The sequence below is a fragment of the Triturus cristatus genome, chromosome 9 (genome assembly GCF_964204655.1).
Source record: "Triturus cristatus chromosome 9, aTriCri1.1, whole genome shotgun sequence".
NCBI lineage: Eukaryota > Metazoa > Chordata > Amphibia > Caudata > Salamandridae > Triturus > Triturus cristatus.
Window position 1 is genome coordinate 633,294,171 of NC_140592.1, and position 18,416 is coordinate 633,312,586.

The 18,416-nt window shown below is 41.4% G+C and overlaps 1 protein-coding gene across 1 annotated transcript in view; it reads left to right on the forward strand.

Moving 5' to 3' along the window:
* The window catches only part of PTGIR (prostaglandin I2 receptor), a 210,343-nt gene extending 193,366 nt beyond the window's left edge, over positions 1 to 16,977 (forward strand). Inside the window, exon 2 of the mRNA XM_085625668.1 lies at positions 13,204 to 16,977. Coding sequence (XP_085481794.1) covers positions 13,204 to 13,461 — 258 coding nt within the window. The 3' untranslated portion in view covers positions 13,462 to 16,977. The remainder of the gene's footprint in view (positions 1 to 13,203) is intronic.
* The last annotated feature ends 1,439 nt before the right edge of the window (positions 16,978 to 18,416 follow it).

The following is an 18,416-nucleotide window of genomic DNA, read 5'->3' on the forward strand; positions in this document are numbered from 1 at the left end:
TTGGAACCTTATAAGTATTTAGTTATGCAACTGTTGCATAGCTAAGCACTTTTAAGGTCCCAAAGGCGAGACCTATTGGCTATGCCAATGCTTGTTTTGCTTTTGTTTCTAGTAAAAACATTTTACCTCATTCTATCTGCTTTTCTTGATTAACACAATTGTGAAACACCAGAAGGATTCCCTCACGGCATGTGCTGAATAAAAACGTATTCACTCCTGGATTAATAAACGGTAGGCTTCATTAAAGTTTGGCTGGCCAAAATCCAAACTACTTGGGCAATGAAAGTGCAGCCGCCACACAATTTAGCCATTACCGCTAAGTGCACAGGGTTTATTTTCGCTGAACAGCATCCATGATGTGGACCACATCAGTGAAAAATAAATTGTAATGTAATCTGCTTCTCTTGTAAAACACTAATGCCCTTAGGCCAAGTTTGAGCTATATAAAGCCACAAAAAAAGTATTATTGCCAGTACACTTCAGCCATGGTGCTATTGACAGACCTGTTAGCATTCTATATTACCTGAAGAGAACCCACCATAAAGCGGGTTTATCTGTTCATTTGTCCTGCACGAAACGTCCAATAACTACCTTGTGAAACCAGGCATGAAAACACCCAGTGAGAATGTCACTGGAGGGTTTGAGCAAAAGAAGCCCCTTCCTCGACTGCCATTTCCAATAGTGTGAGCTCTTTGTAATGGTCAGCAGCAGCTATGCCGTCTGACAACCCTCCCAACCTCCCAGTCTTAACCCCTTTGATGCGCGTGACGGAGTGGTTCCGTCACGCGCGTCGGTCACGCTGTGCGGGTGACGGAACCACTCCGTCATGGCCCCGCCCTCGCAAGAACCGGGTTAAAGGGGCACAAGGTGGACAGATGCCATATTTTAACAGAAGTCCAATTACTTTAGACCTTAAAATGGTGCTCTACATGTTGCTCATTGTTTATTAATATCATTGGCAGCCCTGCCAAGTGCCACGCATCGGGCGTTAGACTAATGCATTTTAGTATGGTGGCCGCATCACTGCACTGGAATGGGAAGTCACGCATATAGCGCCTCCTCAGCTGAGACTGTCAAGCTGCCAGTGAGCACTGGCTCCTAACTATAATAACACACTTTTCATTTGCGGAGCTGAGTGTCAGCCAACACATAGCTGGCAGACTTGGGGGCCGGCTGAAGGCATCTAGCAGTTTGCTGCTATGTTGTTCAATCACTGCGCTGAAGCTTGGCAAACTGGTAAATACATTTACGGTCTGACGTCAAGGGCATGCATTACAATGAATTCACAGTGTAAATAAATCCTGTGACTAACACCAGAGCGGGGCCCACCACAGGCGCGACAGTTCAACACAGACTCAATGCGGCACCCGGAGCGGCCAGAGCCCTGGGACCCCTGACAGTGCAGGTAGCTCTGAGCCGTGCGAGCCTCATCATGCCCAGGGCCCGGCCACTAGGTGCAGAGAGGCGAGCCGGGCAGTGTTAATTGCAGCTGCCTACTCTCACTGCAAAAGTAAGTGTGCATAGTACCCTGGAATTAGGCATAAAATCACTCAGTTGCCGGCGGCTCGGGTTTAATGCTGGTTAAGTTCCAAGTGTGCTTGCACGCACACATTCGCCATGGCATCCCCTAACACTACCTCCGCTAACTCGCTAGACGTAAGTGCAGGCCTTTAAAAGCACTGGTAGCGTGGACTGCACGCTTCTCTGGTAGAGTGCACTTCAGCAATGCTTCACTCACGGTAGTGGGTAGCATGGGCCTGGTGACTCAACTGTGATGGCTATGTTCATAGCTCAGCAGCTGAGACTCGCTCAGCCAGGCCGGCCGCATCACGTGGCGTAGGGTCACTTAACAACAATTAACACAATGTTTTCATTTGACAAGAAGAAGTAATGAGACTGAAGTTAGCTTCTTTGGCCATGGGGGCAGTTATTTTTCTATTGCCTACCGTTGCCAGTGGCGTAACACAGGCCCCGCAGCCCCCGCTGTGTGGGGGCTTCCAAGCTCCAGGGGGCCCCCTCAGCACAATACTCTGGCCTGAGAGCTCCAGATTAAATCCGGAGTAGGGGCCCCTGCATGTACCTTGGAGGTGGGCCCCCTCATGTTTCGTTATGCATGTGACCCCTGCGTGTGCCGCCAGTTTGATGTGTGCTGTGCCTCATCATACACAATCATTAGGAGATCCAGGAGAACACACAGAGCCATGCTGCAGAGGCAGGGGAACATGTTTTCAAAACATGTGAGTGCCTAACTTACTATGCCATGCTGCAAAACTCGTCTGCCGCTCAGGTCTGTGGGATCACTGACATGTTGATAATTTATATCAAGAACAGTAGTAAAGATGTACTGAGCCTGCAAGTAATGATGCAGGAGATGAATAACCCAGATGAGGTTGTGGCCACTTAGGTGGCCAACACGTTTCAGAAAAGCCCCAATGTGGTATTAGGAATCTGGACTCTGAATCTGCAGTTTCATTTTCCATTTGAGATATTTATATGTTTCCCTAGTCTTCATTGCTTGAATTTTTGCTCGCAAGAAAGTGTCACTCATAGTCGTTGAATGTCACTCATAATTAGACTGAAATTTTGAAAATGTCACACCTAAGCAATCTGTAACTGTGGCAGCTATGCATTGGCCATGTATGCACTTCACAACAAAGTGCACTTCTCTCTTGGATCATTCAGTCTAAGATAGTTGGTTGAACCTCTTCAGATCTTTGTAATGTTAAGTTTAGTCATTCTTAACGTGGTAAACTGCTGTATTAAACTGAATCCATTACAAATGTCACAAAAATAATGAATTTTGAATTAAAAGGCGTTGTACCATCTGTTGGGTGACTCACAGGATGTGTTTTTCAGCGGCTCGATTGAGCTTTGGGTCCATGGGTCAAGCCAGGACACAGGCTCAGCTCTCCCTATGAATTTTGCGGCTTGCTCGCCTCTATATACTACCGGTTACTTAGCATCTTGTGTGGGTAAATTGTACTGGCAGATGGCAAAAATTGGAACTGCACTCAATATTCAGACAAAACTAAGATGGATTGCCCTTGGATCCCACATTTACTTGGCAGGTAGGTTTGTGAGAAAATTGAAAAATATGCAGAGGTTGCAAAGTTATTTGTAACTAATATTTCCTGTATAAATCTGAGCTTTTGCCATGCTTTCAATAATGCATACCCTACAGTGGCTGCTAATTTCGGTCGAGTGACCCATGAGGGAAAGCCTCACAAGGTATGCAGGTGCTTCCATATGCTTGTTTGGTAAATGGAAAATGAGAGAAACAGAATAGAAACAAAAGGTTTTTTTAAATATTTGGGACATGATTGTTTGCATGTATCAGCCCAATTGCAGGGGGAAAACTCTCGCTGGAAAAGGGAAAACCTGAAACTGCTACGTGAAGGGCAGTAATACGGAACTACGCTAACCTATGTTTTTGCAATGACAACTTTGTACACCCTTTATTCCCATACACATTTAATTTATAGCATTCGTTCTTCAGTATATTCCAGTATTGGTTCTACATGGCTGCATGATTGTCTTAATTTGGTCAAACACTTTGCAGATGTTCTATCCGAATAGACATTTTTTATTGGTTTTGTTTCAACAATGACCTATTCGTAGTGGTGACATCCAAAAATAAGTATTACATTTTTTTTTGTTGGGTTTGATACAATGTAAACAAACAAATATTCTCCTCCATTGCTCCCCTGAACCTCAACAATCCACTTCACAATGCTTCTTTTCGGAGGTCAGAGTGTAGAATAAAGTCATGAGACAATGATCACACTAGAACTGTTCCTAGGCAAGACCTTCTTCTGTGATTAGGAAGCATGCAGGAGTCACAGCTGATGCATGGCTTTAATTCTGCCAACATTGAGTTCATACAAGTTCAACCTGCAAGCATAATGTAGGCTGCACTTATTCTAGCTAATGCAATGTAAGCACAACAATACACAACAGTTGAACACATAGAAACACTGATATATTGCACAATGAGGCTTAGAGTGCCACATTAACTAAGGCCTAAACTCTAGGCTTTGCACACGTATACTCATAAATCAGGCAGCCGGTAATATCCAATGCGAAATTATTCTACATTAACAAGCACCAAGGCCAGTAACATGTCAACATTATCAAACATCTATAAAAATCTGCTGACATACAATATTAAAACTAGTTTGAGTATAAACGTGAAACAGGTCAACTGCATTTTCACCATAATTGTGACACGGTTTGAACAATACTCACAACGTTTCCAAGTACAGAGACTACTCTTTCCAGGGGTGTCCAGTGTTGTTGCACAAGAGCCAAAACATACAAGATGTTCAAGATAACCACAAACTATGTGAGCGATTTCCATTTAGATTCATTTTTTTAAACTCTATCTCATGCCATTCTTGGTCTGTTCCAAGTGCACTTCAACCACATCTCCCTACTTCTAATCTCTCTACAAAGGATTCCCATTGAAGCTAGATGTATTATTACTAACCTGAGGTGCCCATATCTCCTTTAATCTCCTTTGTTGGTGTCTTTTTTTTCCTCCCCACACTTTTCTATGAATTCCTTCCCATAACAACCCCCTTTACTTCATCCATAGGATTTTTGAGAATGAGATTCTTGTCACTATCTGCTTCCACATTATTCTGTATTTAGCTTTTTTGAATATACACGTTTAGCTGTTCCTATGGTGATTTCCTCGCTATCCAGTGATCTAATACCTTTCGCGGCCTGGTTTGCAAGGCGGTTGTTTGCCACTTTAAGGTGGTCGAAATATCAATCCTATGACCTTGACAACAAAGTAGTGGTCTATATTTCAGATAAAATATTTTCGACATTGATATTTTAACTGTAATATAGCAACACCCTCCTGTCCTAGACTTTCAAATGTAAATATGGGTATCCTGGAAATCTACATGGGTCCAGCTCACTTGCATCGAATTTAGACTCCCTTGAAATACAACAGGAAATAAATACCATCTGTAGAAAATAGCAAAGTGGCTTCCATGTTTTCAGAAAGTGCTAGAGTTTGATATAAAACAGTGACATTGTTTCATTTTTATGAGTATGCTTGATTTGTACTGAATTAACCTAGCCCCTTCTGGATCCTACTCCTGTTTTCCCTTTTCTTCTACCTCCCTCCTCTTTGAATGTCACCAAGATTTTTTGGCAATTGGTGTGAGCTCTGTGACTGAGGCGCCCACTTGCTGTGAATAAAGTACTTGATTTATTTGGGACTGTCGTGGACGTCTCTTAGTTATATCAGCTTGCACTTCATAAAATATTTCAAAAATATGTTGGGTCTGGCAGTGCTAACCACCCAGTTAAGCAGAACCGCATCCAACACTGTAATGAAATATTCATCACTTTGATAGCTCATACTAAAACACAAGCTAAACAAGCATTGGCAAAGGCAGTAGGTCTGGCGTTGGCTGCCAGCCTTCGTTTGTCTGGCATTAGTCAAGACCTTTGGATTTTACTAAAATTATATTTATATTTTACTTGCTTTTAGGGCTTTTCAGCAGCTATCTTTATCCATTTGCCTGCTCATGCATCATTCACATTTTTCTTCCTGTCACTACATACAGCAGGGTGACAAGCACACGGGCAAGAGAGAGCAACATGGAGCACAGCAGAGTGGACGGAGAGAAGTACACGAGGAAGGCATAGGGAAAATGTATGCATTCACATAAAGTTCCTAAAGAAAAGAAAAAGAGTATTCCCTGAAAAAGCAAGCAGTGGAAGGACATAGAAATTTGTCCATGCTCCAGGGACAGGACAAACACACGAAGAGAAAGGAAAGCTCACACAGCTAACCAATAGGAAGTAAGCAAATGAGAGTGACAATGAAGTCAGACAGCGGTAAGCAATGGGTGGGTTCTAAGCTCACTGTAAGAAAACAATATATCTCATGACAGGCAGCGAATGTACTTAGGAGAGACTCAAAAAGGATGGAAATGCAGTAAAAGCTACACAATATTTTACGAATAGAGGCTGTCGTTATTCATCCACAAGAAGAACAGCCTTAGAAAGTACAGGTCCCTGACTTGCCTTAAAACGTGGAGTCCGATTGGTGGTATACGCAATAGCAGCATTCAGTATTCTTGTGTTTGAATGTAGAATGCATTCTTCAACAGTCAAGCCACTTAAGAGGAGCACACAGCATGGCATTATGCTGATTCTAAAAGAGTCTTTTAGAGCCAGAATGCATTTTAGATGCTATATGTAACTCCATCACAAATATCTTTAGGCCCAGTCCAAGCGGGAAAAAAAGAAAATAAATCTATACCTGGAATACTTGGTTATGACAACCACAAAACCCTACATTAGGCTGGAAAGTAGAAGGGGCAGCAGATGCTGTTTATGATGAAGTAGGTTGAATAAGTCATCAGAATAGAAAAGATGCAAGTATGAAGTCCCATGTCGTGGCCTTCCTCAATTTTAACCTGCAACACTTTGTATTCTCACATTTGTAGTTCTTCTTTGCTGATTAAGCACTACAGTGCAAAATGACAGGACTAGTTTTGGGCTAAAAAAAAGATGCATTATGCCACTCGTTCGAAACTGCACAAATTCTCACAGTTTGACCATTGCAAAGTGCAGCCCCAGATTTCAGGGCTACCATTTACTGCTTCTCCTTTAGACTATCAAGAACAAGGGCACCCTACTCACTAGGAACCGGGGTAGGTCAATTGTAACAGAAACAGTGGTTCCAGTGGAAAATAAGACTCAACAATAATGATAGTAGTATGCACAATCGCAATCAAAAAATGGGTTATAGCGATGTCAGAGAGAAAGAAGCCCTTGCAGACTTTTGCTTGTATAGACATTAAGGGCCTCATGTAGGAAGCCAAATACCGGTCGGTAACGGCCGATTTTCGGTAATTATACCATTACCGACCGGTGTTTTGGCTTTTGAGATGTAGGGGAAGAATTTCATGATTCGGTATTTACCGAATCGGTAAAATGAGATGTAGGGGGAGTGTGTGGTGGGTGTGGGGATTCGTTATTTAAATGACGAATAGGTGAAAAAAAGCATTTTTGTGCACGTTTAAGTGTGCAATGTGGCAGACATACATGCCCTTAGGGCACACATGGCCGAATCAGGGGTGCAACAGGGTGTCAATGTGACACCCTGCCACCCTTGCATGTGCTCCCCCATGCCTCATTACCGAATCGGTAAATACCGATTCGGTAATTACCGAATTTTTCCGATTCGGTAATATTTACCGACTCATTACCTACATTGCATTTACCACTTCATAAATACCGAATCGGTATGATTCGGTATTTATGAAGTGGTAAATGCCAGCCCACCTACATAAGGCCCTAATTCTTTTATAGAAATTACGAGAATCAGATTTACATACACACAAAAAAGAAAACAATGATGTTTCTGTGTCCCCAAGTGAAATGGAACCATAAAACAAAATGTGAAACAAAACATGTGACGTGTACAATTTGGTTTCGACAATTTTAGAATTTTTTTTTGCAAGAGAATTCTGCTGCTTCAAGTCGGTCACAAAGATTACAACATTTAATAATACACAAGGCCAAGTTGCTGAGTGGAAACCTTTGCATCTCTGCACACCGTTAGTCGCATCGTAAAACATACATTCACAGAAGTCGCGCAACATCCTGCCTCATAAATTTTTATGAGGCAGTAAGATTTTTGTGACCCCCTGTTATGCCTGTGATTATGGAGTTGGAGGCAAACGAGGTACAACAAACATTTTTCCCTGCATATTAAATCCTTATATGTTAAAACAAAATTGTATAGCATCCTGTGTCCCTGGAACCGAGAGGATCTGTTTAAAGAAAAAAATCGTTGACTTGCAATGAATGATATAAGGGGAGCATGCAGAGGCCCATTGATACATAGCATTGTGACTCATAAATAGGAGACAAAATCCTCTTTTAGGCCCCTCTCTATTTTGTGATTTAGAATAGGTCACCAAAGCCTTTTTGCAAGTCAGAAAAGTCCTTTTGAGGCTCGCATTGGTACATTATAACCCACCCTTTATGGTCACAAAGCTGTGTGAGTTTTTTTTGTGTGTGTGTGTGAGTTTTATATAGCACAAACTCGACCTGAAGGTATCAGAGCGCTTTACATAAGCGCCAGTTGGGTTACAGAGGACACATTAATTTTGTTAGGCACGGGCGATTAAGTGATTTGCCCAGAATCACAGGATGTTGAGCGTCCCTGTGGAGACTCGATCCTGGTTCCGCACCTTCGAGGACGACTGCTCTAGCCTTAGGTGAAACAAACATTATCACCGACTATTGCCTTTCTGCTCAACAGTGTAATTTCCATCATTGCAACTAGACATTGTCTTTCTGTGTAATAGGACACATGGCCACTACTGCCTTTCAGCCCAACAGTATACCTTCCATCATTGCCACTGAATATTGTCTTTCAGTGTAACAGGATGCATGCACCTCTTTTCCACTCTATAGTGTCTTGAAGAGCGAAACTGTACTTAGCAAACATTCCCACCGACTATTGCCTTTCTGTTTAACAGTGTAATTTCCATCATTGCAACTAGACATTGTCTTACTGTGCAATAGGACACATTGCCACTACTGCCTTTCAGCCCAACAGTATACCTTCCATCATTGCCACTGAATATTGTCTTTCAGTGTAACAGGATGCATGCACCTCTTTTCCACTCTATAGTGACTTGAAGAGCTAAACTGTACTTAGCAAACATTCCCACCGACTATTGCCTTTCTGCTCAACAGTGTAATTTCCATCATTGTAACTAGACATTGTCTTACTGTGCAATAGGACACACGGCCACTACTGCCTTTCAGCCCAACAGTATACCTTCCATCATTGCCACTGAATATTGTCTTTCAGTGTAACAGGATTCATGCACCTCTTTTCCACTCTATAGTGACTTGAAGAGCGAAACTGTACTTAGCAAACATTCCCACCGACTATTACCTTTCTGTTTAACAGTATACCTACCATCTTGTATTTTGTCAATTTCAGGCTTTATGAGTTTTGGACATCAGGGTCTCAATTCTTTAATGGATGTGCTATTTAAAATTGAGAGAAAAGTATAGCATTCATATAGATTTGTCCATAATTTAAAGACCAAAGACCTTAGAAAGTATTCATTTTTTTAGTAACTTTTCTAAGAGTAGCAGTTTTGTGAGAAAGACTGCAGTGAATGGCATTCAACTAAGGAAAATGTATGCTAAATATCACATTTTTATTGTGTTTTTCATGGTGAAGCTAATGACTGTACAATATACTTCTCTGAAAGGTGTTATCACAAAGCACAGTTGCTGCCTAGCAGAACATTCATTGTGAGGCATTGCCATAACTCCAGTGGATTCAAATCATGAACCCATGGGATTGCAGCAATTATGACTAGGAGGCAAAGACAGTGTTTATTTAAAGTACAACAGAAATGGCCCCACCCAGAGTTCTCCTGTGCTGTTTGGAAGAAACGCCTTTATTCTTGGCTGTATGTCTACTCGCCTTGACAATATACCGAATGCTATATATTTGGAAGTGTATATTGTGACCTACAGACACCACTATTGCAACAGGAGGGGGATGTTGCTCTGTGCGATGCAGCATCATTCATGTAATTTTACCTTTTCAGTTAAACCTTCACGTTTTTGCGAGGAGTATTGTTTTTAAAGAATGAATCAAGTCAATTTGCAGAAGTAAGTGCCTGAATTACTATCCTTGCTGGCAAACCAGGGGCTCGCAAATTGCACACCGACCAGTAATTTGTGATGGGACCTATGTACTAATAGGTTGGATTGCAAACTCTTTATTCGCCAGAATAAATAATAGCTTGTGAAGCCTCTGTTTTCCCCACAATGAGTGGCACCAAATGTAGGGACAGCAGATCACCAACCGGCCCTTTGCTTTCTAGGAAACATGTTTTTAAAGCCACCCATATCCATTAAATAGAAGGGTGCAGCTTTAAAAAATATTTCCCATTTGGTAACACATGGATAGAGCATGCAAATCAGTTACCCAGCTTTAGATGAGGTAACCATTGAATGTCTTGCGACCCCCAGTAGAGCTCGCAAATTATTGATACATTCCTATGCAAGTCCTAAAGCAGGTTTTGTAAATTTTGAAAAGGTGTTTTGCGATCGTAATGCCACGTTCAAAGGTTTGCTAACTGCAAAACGTTTAGTACGTGAAATCGCAATGGCTTATAGACAAAACCCTATAACTGCCCTAAAAGCACTTTAAAGACTATACCATGTTTAATAGTTCTGTATTCCAGTAGCTATAGAAAGCAGTCTGCTCGAATGATTTTGTAATATAAATTTCAGTATTCACAAATACGGTGCGCTACAATTTGTGTCACTCTTCAAGCTGCCTTCAACGTTCTGATTTTATTTACGACTGTGTGTATTTTTTAAAGAATAATTCACTACAAAAATGCGTTTATCATTGTACGTAATACTGTGTATTCATTATAGCATTTTTGATGCAAGTTACATTACATTTTTAGATAGTCATATTGCATTGTAGTATTATATTTTCATTTTGGTTGTGCATTAAAATGAAAAAACATTGTTTAGTTTGTTACCGGATCGGGTAGTATTATATTAAAGCAATAGGCCACGGCTGGAGTGGCAAGTTTGCTGTTATAAGGATAAAGACTGAGACATGAACTAATTTAAATGAAATTCTGGTACCTGTCAATTTTAACCAGTGTTAGCATGGGTACTGATGAGTTAAGAAAGCAAATATGAATTACAACACCTTGCTACATGACCTTAAAATGCAGCATTTCTGTCATATAACTATGCACAAAATAAATATTATTACTATTTTTATTTAGGTTAAAAGTAGGCCTGGGTGGAGTTCGCTGAGTTCCCATATGTGGAACTCAGTGAAGTGACCAAAAAACTCCACCATGCTATGCGGAGTTCTGCAAGCGGCAGAGTGCGTTAGGGCACGCCGCTCACATGGATTTTTAGAGCTGGCTGTTTGTCCTGTGCTGGAAAATCAGCGCGAACGCCAACATGCGCAACGCAAGAGGGTGCTGCTTCTTTCTGCCACTCAAATAGATGTTCCACTCTCGTAGAACGCTGTGGTCGTAGAACGCTGTGGAGAAAATTGGCAGCTCTTGGTGTTCCAGCTTATCTATTGGAGCTTGTTCGGACTCTCCATACAGAGACTTGGTGTAGTGTCTTGCAAGGGGGCGAAAGGGGGCTCTCCCATCAAATTTCGTCCTTGAATGGCCTTAAACAAGGCTGTTTATTGGCTCCCCTTTTGTTCTCCTTATATACTGTAGACCTACCCGCCGCCTTGTCTGCCAGTGAGGGTATTGCTCCGGTGATGGGGGGGACCCCAATATCCTGCTTGATGTATGCCGATGACGTCCTTATTCTAGACTTGACTCCTAAAGGACTTACAAATCGGCTACATGCCCTTCATGTTTTTGCTGCTGCCCATTGCATGAAGATTAATATATCTAAAAGTAAAGTTATGTGCATAGCCGGTAAGAAGAAGTGCCGATCTGTAAATTTTGGATGGTATATCGGCGGCCAAAAACTGGAGGTTGTTAACTCCTATACCTTCCTGGGGAAAATTATCACGGCTAACTTGAGTGAGAGGCCCCATATTGAGCATAGTTCACGCAAAGCCCTCGCCCATGGCAAAGGTTTAAACTCCCTCTATCAGGCTACGGGGAAAAGGCACTTTTCGTGTTTACTGGAGGTGTACAGGTCTAAAATCCCCGCAACGATACTGTATGGTATAGAACTTATAGAGGTGAAATATTGGGACTTTTGCCATAAGATTGAGGGGAAACTCTTAAGATCCCTATCTTCTCTGAATACTGCGTGCTCTTTGGCCGCTTGTAGGCTCGATTTCGGTCTCAGGAGCAGTTGGGTACAGGGACTATGTGCCCTAGTAAAATGGGTGGCCTGCCTGGCTAGAGCTGAACTAGGGACGATGAGAGCTCTCCTCAGAAGTGAATTACTGGGTAATTTCAAAGAGTTTTCACAACTTGTAAGGAATTTTAGAAAAGCCGTAACCCTTCTAAAATTAGATGAAAACACCTTGTTTTTGTATTCTCCCTTACAGTTAAAACTCGTATTAAAACAGGCCTCGTGGGAACTATGTTTTCAGTCTGATAAGAAGTTAATCTGTGAAAAAAGGGATGTAGACCTTCTCCTTAATTCTTATGTGATGAAGTTGGCCCAACCCTATGTCACATGGAACTTGCCGCATGGTATTCGTAGATTCTGGTTTCTTTTACGTTACGACCTAGTACCTTTAAATCTACTTTTATCCAAATGGTACGGTTCTTCTCCTATGTGCAATTTATGTAAACTGAGTACCCAGGATTGTATGCATGTTTTATTGACCTGCCCTGCGCTCCGTATATTGCGTCTCAGATGGTTAAAACCTATTTGTATCCGTCTGGGCATTTCCACTTTGAACGGCTTTCTCCAAGCACTTTATTGGCCTCCTAATGAAATGTTCTGTTTCTATATTTTTAACTTTTTTAAAGGTTTTTTAGCTATTTATTAACATGCCTCTGGAGATGTTTGACATTGCTTCCTGCTGTAGATCTGTCATTGTATGTTATTTTTGTACTTAAATATGTTTCTCAAATGTCATAATCTTGATATGTACTTGTCTTCTGCTTTTATCATTGTAAACTTCTATGTGGCCCTCTTTTGAGAGCCAAAACATAATAAATAAATTGAATTGAATTGATAGATGTTCCACTCGAGTAACAGCTTCCTTGATGCGAACAGGTTTCTCAACGCGACCAGTAACTGCCATCCATGACTGCAAGTGTTGAAAAATCTCACTGGGAGGTAGTCTGGAGTAATATTTTCTTGCTCGTGCTTGCCAACTTAACGTTGGCGAGCATGAGCAAGGAAAAAACCCTGCTTTGCGGAGTGCAAAGAGGGAAAAACTCCACAAACTCTGCGAGCTAAGCAGAATTATACTCCCATGCCTAGTTAAAAGCGCACACCATAAACTAATACAAAGTAGCATACAGGCTATGTTTGCATGGTTAAAGGTAATCCATTAGAGACAAAATGGACCCTATTAATATTATTACCTTAGCTTAACCACTAATTGCTTAGGACAGGTATTATTCATGTGTAACCAGACACAATGTAATTTCTTTGCTTTGCCATTATTAGGGTAGTTTATTGATCTTAAAGAAGTATTGAATTAATTCAAGTATTCTCTTCCTACAGATCCGTGGCTTCATCAATGCCATTGATCCCGATAACAGTGAACATGGCGACCTGAGTGCTTTCCGCTTCAATGCTACGAACCCCATTGTTGACCCCTGGATCTTCATTATTTTCAGAAAGACTGTCTTCCGGCACATTCGGTCACTGCTATGCTGCCAGCTGTCCTGCAGACCAACGAGTAAAGCTCAAACACCCAAAGACCCTATCAAACAAGACAGCTGCAGAGTGCCCTTTCGGCCACCAGACTCCTCATGCTGACAACCAGGAAACCCATCAGCTGGAAGAGTGCCAAGAGGAAATGAGGGCCAATTGCATGGGAGCTGCTCTTGGTGACAGACTGAAATCGCCCTACAGGAACCTACAGTGCGACAGTCGTTCACCAAGATATTCCTTCGTAAAGTGAAAGGATAAGCTGGTCATAAATCATGTTATTAAAGATTCCTAAAGAGTTCAATGTTGTGAGAGTGTTGGCGAACAAGAACTTGTGACTGAAGTGAGACTCAATGGGAATGGAAAACAAGTGGTGTGAGAATAGCGGATATTCAATTGGTGTGTATGAGACACGCAAAATGATCACCCACTGATTTGAAATAATGCACCTGAATTCCTTTAGTTGAAACTTCTCTGATGTCAGTGGTCTCAGTATTGTGTATATGACTGAAATCTAATTTAAATATGTACAACTACCAAATAAAGAAAATGGAAAAATATTGAAAGCAGTGTGTGGCAGAAAGCCTAAGAGCCAATGAAATACTCTGTAGAAATACAGATAGCCTGTAGTGTAGGAAAGAATAAGGCATGCATTAGCCAACCAATGTGGGTATGTGTGTGGTGCCACCTAATTATCTGTCATTTATTAAAAATATATATGCATTGGTCTCTTAAAGAATAGAAGTTCAGCAAGGTTAAGATTAAATAGGCTCTGTTGACTTGGGTGAGGCCAGTTAAGATTGAATGAGAAAGGATCTTTAAATTAAATAGGCCAGTGACGCTGGCAAAAAGTGTTATCAGTGATGTGGTAATGAGTAAACTTGTTTGTTATTTTTACAAATAGGAGAAAGGCTTATGCCTGGAATGTCTTAGAGGAGGAGATGGTAGTATTAGTGTCGGTGTCTAGATGTTTGTGTCTGTTTTCTTTCACTGTTGAATACTGTTTTATGGACTTGCTGAATGTGGGGAAAAGTGTTCTTTGGAAATTGACTTTTGCCTGTTAAAAATCAAATACCTCTAGATAATCATCCCCTGTACAAAGGTAAAGCAACTGCTCAACTTCTGCGGCACAGACAAAGCTTGAAGAACACATGCTACTAGAAAGCCAACCAATGTAAATAACTTGTCCATCATACAGTTTCAAAGCTGTCCTCTCAACAATTCAAGACCTGCAACCTGAATGTCTTTGGTCGAAGTGAAGGCCTGTAAACCACTTGTACCCAGAACAATGTTAAATTGTTGGTTTGAAAGTGCTTTGTTACACGTATACATCACGGGCATAAAACCTGTGTTGGTGCATCAAAACAGTTTTTCGCAATACACCGTCAAGGCCTGCAAGCAATGTATCATATATTTATAGCCAAGTCTGAAAACCTCACCAACAGGACATAGCCAATACCTGGAGACAAATTGTACAACGCAAAAATTAAAAAAATCTGTATTCTGGGCAAAAACAAGCCCAGAAACTGCATGATACTTTGACAAAGCCATAACCTGAAAACAACTCATACGTGACTTGAAGAGTTGTCGGGAAAACAGTTTATATCTGGTACAAAAACAAGGACTGAACATGTCTCGTCCAATAAGCAAAGCCAAATATAGAAAATAAATATTTACTAGTTCAAATCCCACTTTTGAACAAATTCCATTCAGTTTTTCAAAGCTAATGCCTGAAAGCAACTTGTTTTCATTAAAAAGATAAGGGCTGAAAGGAATATATTTGGGGTACAGATCCTAGGCTTTAAAACAATGACATCAGATCAAGGCCAAGGCCTGTAAACACCTTGTCTGCCTTATACAAAATCATGTAAAAAAGAGAACCATCCACATCACACCAAGGCCTGGAAACAACAAATTCATGGTATAAAACCAAGACATGAAAACAAGTAACTGCCAGGATAAGGCTTACAACATCATGGGCCAGAGTCACAAACTGCACTTTGTAGCATGTTTTGTAGTGCTACAAAGCACAAAAGATAATAGAAAGTCTAAGTTTTGCCTAAACTCATATCTGCTGTGTTCTTCACCCGACTGTGGACTCTCTGCACATGTAAGAAGAGATTTTAAATTAAATGTGTGATGGGCACAGGCGATTGGCTAGAAAGAAGTGCTGACTTACATCTAAAGGGGTTTGAATTAGGAAGGAGTCAAAAGGAGTTTAGGGAGGGACAGGAAGGGATTTAGGGAGAGACATCACCCATCCATACAAGAGTAAGTCAATTGCATTACTCCCGGGGTGGAGACATGTAAATATACACTTTTGTAGAAAGTTTACCCTCTGAGTTTGTGAATACCAAAAGTAGTAAGCTTACAACAAAGTGTAAACTTACTCAAAAGTGTAAATTACCTTTGTGAATCAGGCCTTATTTTATTTCATCCGCCTTTGGCTCAGGGCAAGAGAGAAAGACAGAAAAGTTAAAAAGGAAAATAGTACAAAAGTGACAAAGGATGAAAACAAGAACAAAAATAACATGAGAAAGTGAGATAAAGAGACAGGAAGCACACAGTGTTGGAAGAAAGATGCATGAGGTAGAATCAAAACAAGACAGCCTTAGTATTTGGCAATGCCAACATTTCTCAGGAAAAAAGCACTTTTGTACCCCATAACTTATATTCACTTTACAAATTGAACACTAGGAACAACTCTTTCCTTTTGGTTATGACCACACACTGGATTGACAAACTAAAACACTTAGCAGCATTACAGTTCCTCTCATTGGTTACCTAGATGGGAGTTCTTGTGATATAAGAACTCATCCACATCATTGTGGATAACAAGCAATCTTGAAGGTTAGCCAATTTGATTTAGTATTACTCCAGGCAGAGATGGCTGAGAATTGTGAGGCAGTGAGTAGAATAAATATTGAGGTAAATGGATGCAAGGTGACACTCTAGCATGACAGGGCACCACAGTTCTATCGACAGACAGAAATGCTTTTACAGTGTGGGGAATTGAGGGAAACCTTTCATTGTACAACAGATATTTTCAGTGGGATGAAGCAACTTATGTTTACCATGAGACAGCAGGATGAAGCAATTTATGTTCAGCATAAGACATTGGGAAAGTTTAAATGGAATGAAATGGTGACAGCCACTTTATTCTGTATGGCAGAAGAAAGTCAGAGTTTGACAGGGATCAAGCTCCCTCGTTGTCAAAGTAGGACAAACCGAGGGGGTGCAGGCAATGGATTAAGATAGCCATATTTAAGTGAAGGCCAGTGGGGGTTCAGAAATCCCAAGGGATTAGGACAGATTTTTTTACTATAGGACAGAGGCAGCTGGGTACCTCAGCTGGTTTGAAATAACCTCTTCCCTGTGTGGTGTACAGAAACCTAAAAGGCAGCGTGGTATAGAGAAAACATTGTCCCATCATAATATATTTTACAGAATGCCAGGGAGGCAGCCTTTCACATTGCAGGATTAAGGGGGCTCAGATATAGGAAGCGAAGGAGGCAGTCAAAGTTTGTGTCAAGCAGTATGTGGATTATTTATGTAACAAAGGAAAATATCAAATTTGTGTTGTAATTGTGTTGTGACAAATAAAGCATCATTGATGTATCCTTATCTGTTATTTATTTTTTGCAACCACCTCCCAGATGAAGAAGAAGAGATGTTAAACTTGTTTGCCTGGACATTAAAGCTCAAGAGGGGTTGAAAGTAGAGGGCCAGAGAAATATCTGCTCTTTTTAATTGAACAGTTGGTCCACATCCTACAATAGTAAAGATATCAACAAGAAAACCACAAATCCTTTGAAAGGCACCAAAAACAAACCCCAGGAACAGAGCCTCGTTCTCTCTAGACTTCATCAGAATGACTTCATAGCATCGATATCTTAATTCGAGGACCTCAAAGCCTTCTTTTTGTTAAATGTAGCGTGCGCATCATAGAAGGAGATGAATAGGTAAGAAGCAAGTGCAGATCAAGAATCACTATGAGAAGAGAAGTGGGATGCTGGCAGACCATGACACCAATGGTAACAATGCTCGAAGAGGAAGAACCCATTTTTCTTCAAACTCAAAATTAACAAGAGGATCACACAAGCACTAAACGTAGCCAAGAGATTATTTCTTGGGATGGAAGAATTAAAATGTCTTATTTCCTTACACAGAATATCTACCTCTCAACCCCGCCCCCAAACCTTCCAGATTTTGCAGAACTTACTCAAAATAAAATGGGGCAGATCTATGTTGGAGTTGCGCCACTTTTACGCTGCCTTTGCGTCACTTTTGTGACGTAGCGGCGGCGTAAACCCTGCGCCACGTTGCGCTCTATTTACATTGTGACGCATCGATGGAGATGCGTCACGGTGTAAAGCCCTGTGCCACATGAAACCTGCGTCAGGTTTCATGTGGGGTTTCCACGCAGGGGGGGGCGTTCCGTCGCAGGAACGGCCCTGAAAAGCACCCGGAGCACCCACCAGGGCCGGACTGGCCATAGCGGGCACCGGGCATTTCCCCGGTGGGCCGCTAGGGTGGGGGCCGGTTTTGGGCCACTGGGGGGCCGTTTTTGTTACCGGGGGTTGACAATATCGGCCCCCTGTAACAAAATCGGCCCTCGCAAACTGCTCTGCTGCACCCCCCCTCACTCCAGGGGGGGCAGCCAAGCAGTTTGCCAGGGCAGGATTCTGTTCCCAGTCCGGCCCTGGCACCCACTCGCCAAAGATTCTCATGGGGTTCAAGATCAAACGCAGCCTTAGATCTGCGAAGGCTACATATATCTTTTGTTTCAGCAAGAGTGCACATTTTCATTTCAAATTATTTTATTAGGTATTTTCAAATAGAAGAACACAAAAGAACGGTATACGGTGTACAGTGGTATAAATTGATGTGATACATCAGTTGAGTAGAAACATAACTTCTGCAGAATGATGAACATTAGGTATATACACAAGCGATATACGAGAAGCGTGGATTACAGCGCACTGAATGATACAAGATACCGTACACTAATGAATAATCTACAAATAGTCTATGAAATACAGAGAAGAGAGAAATAAGAGAAT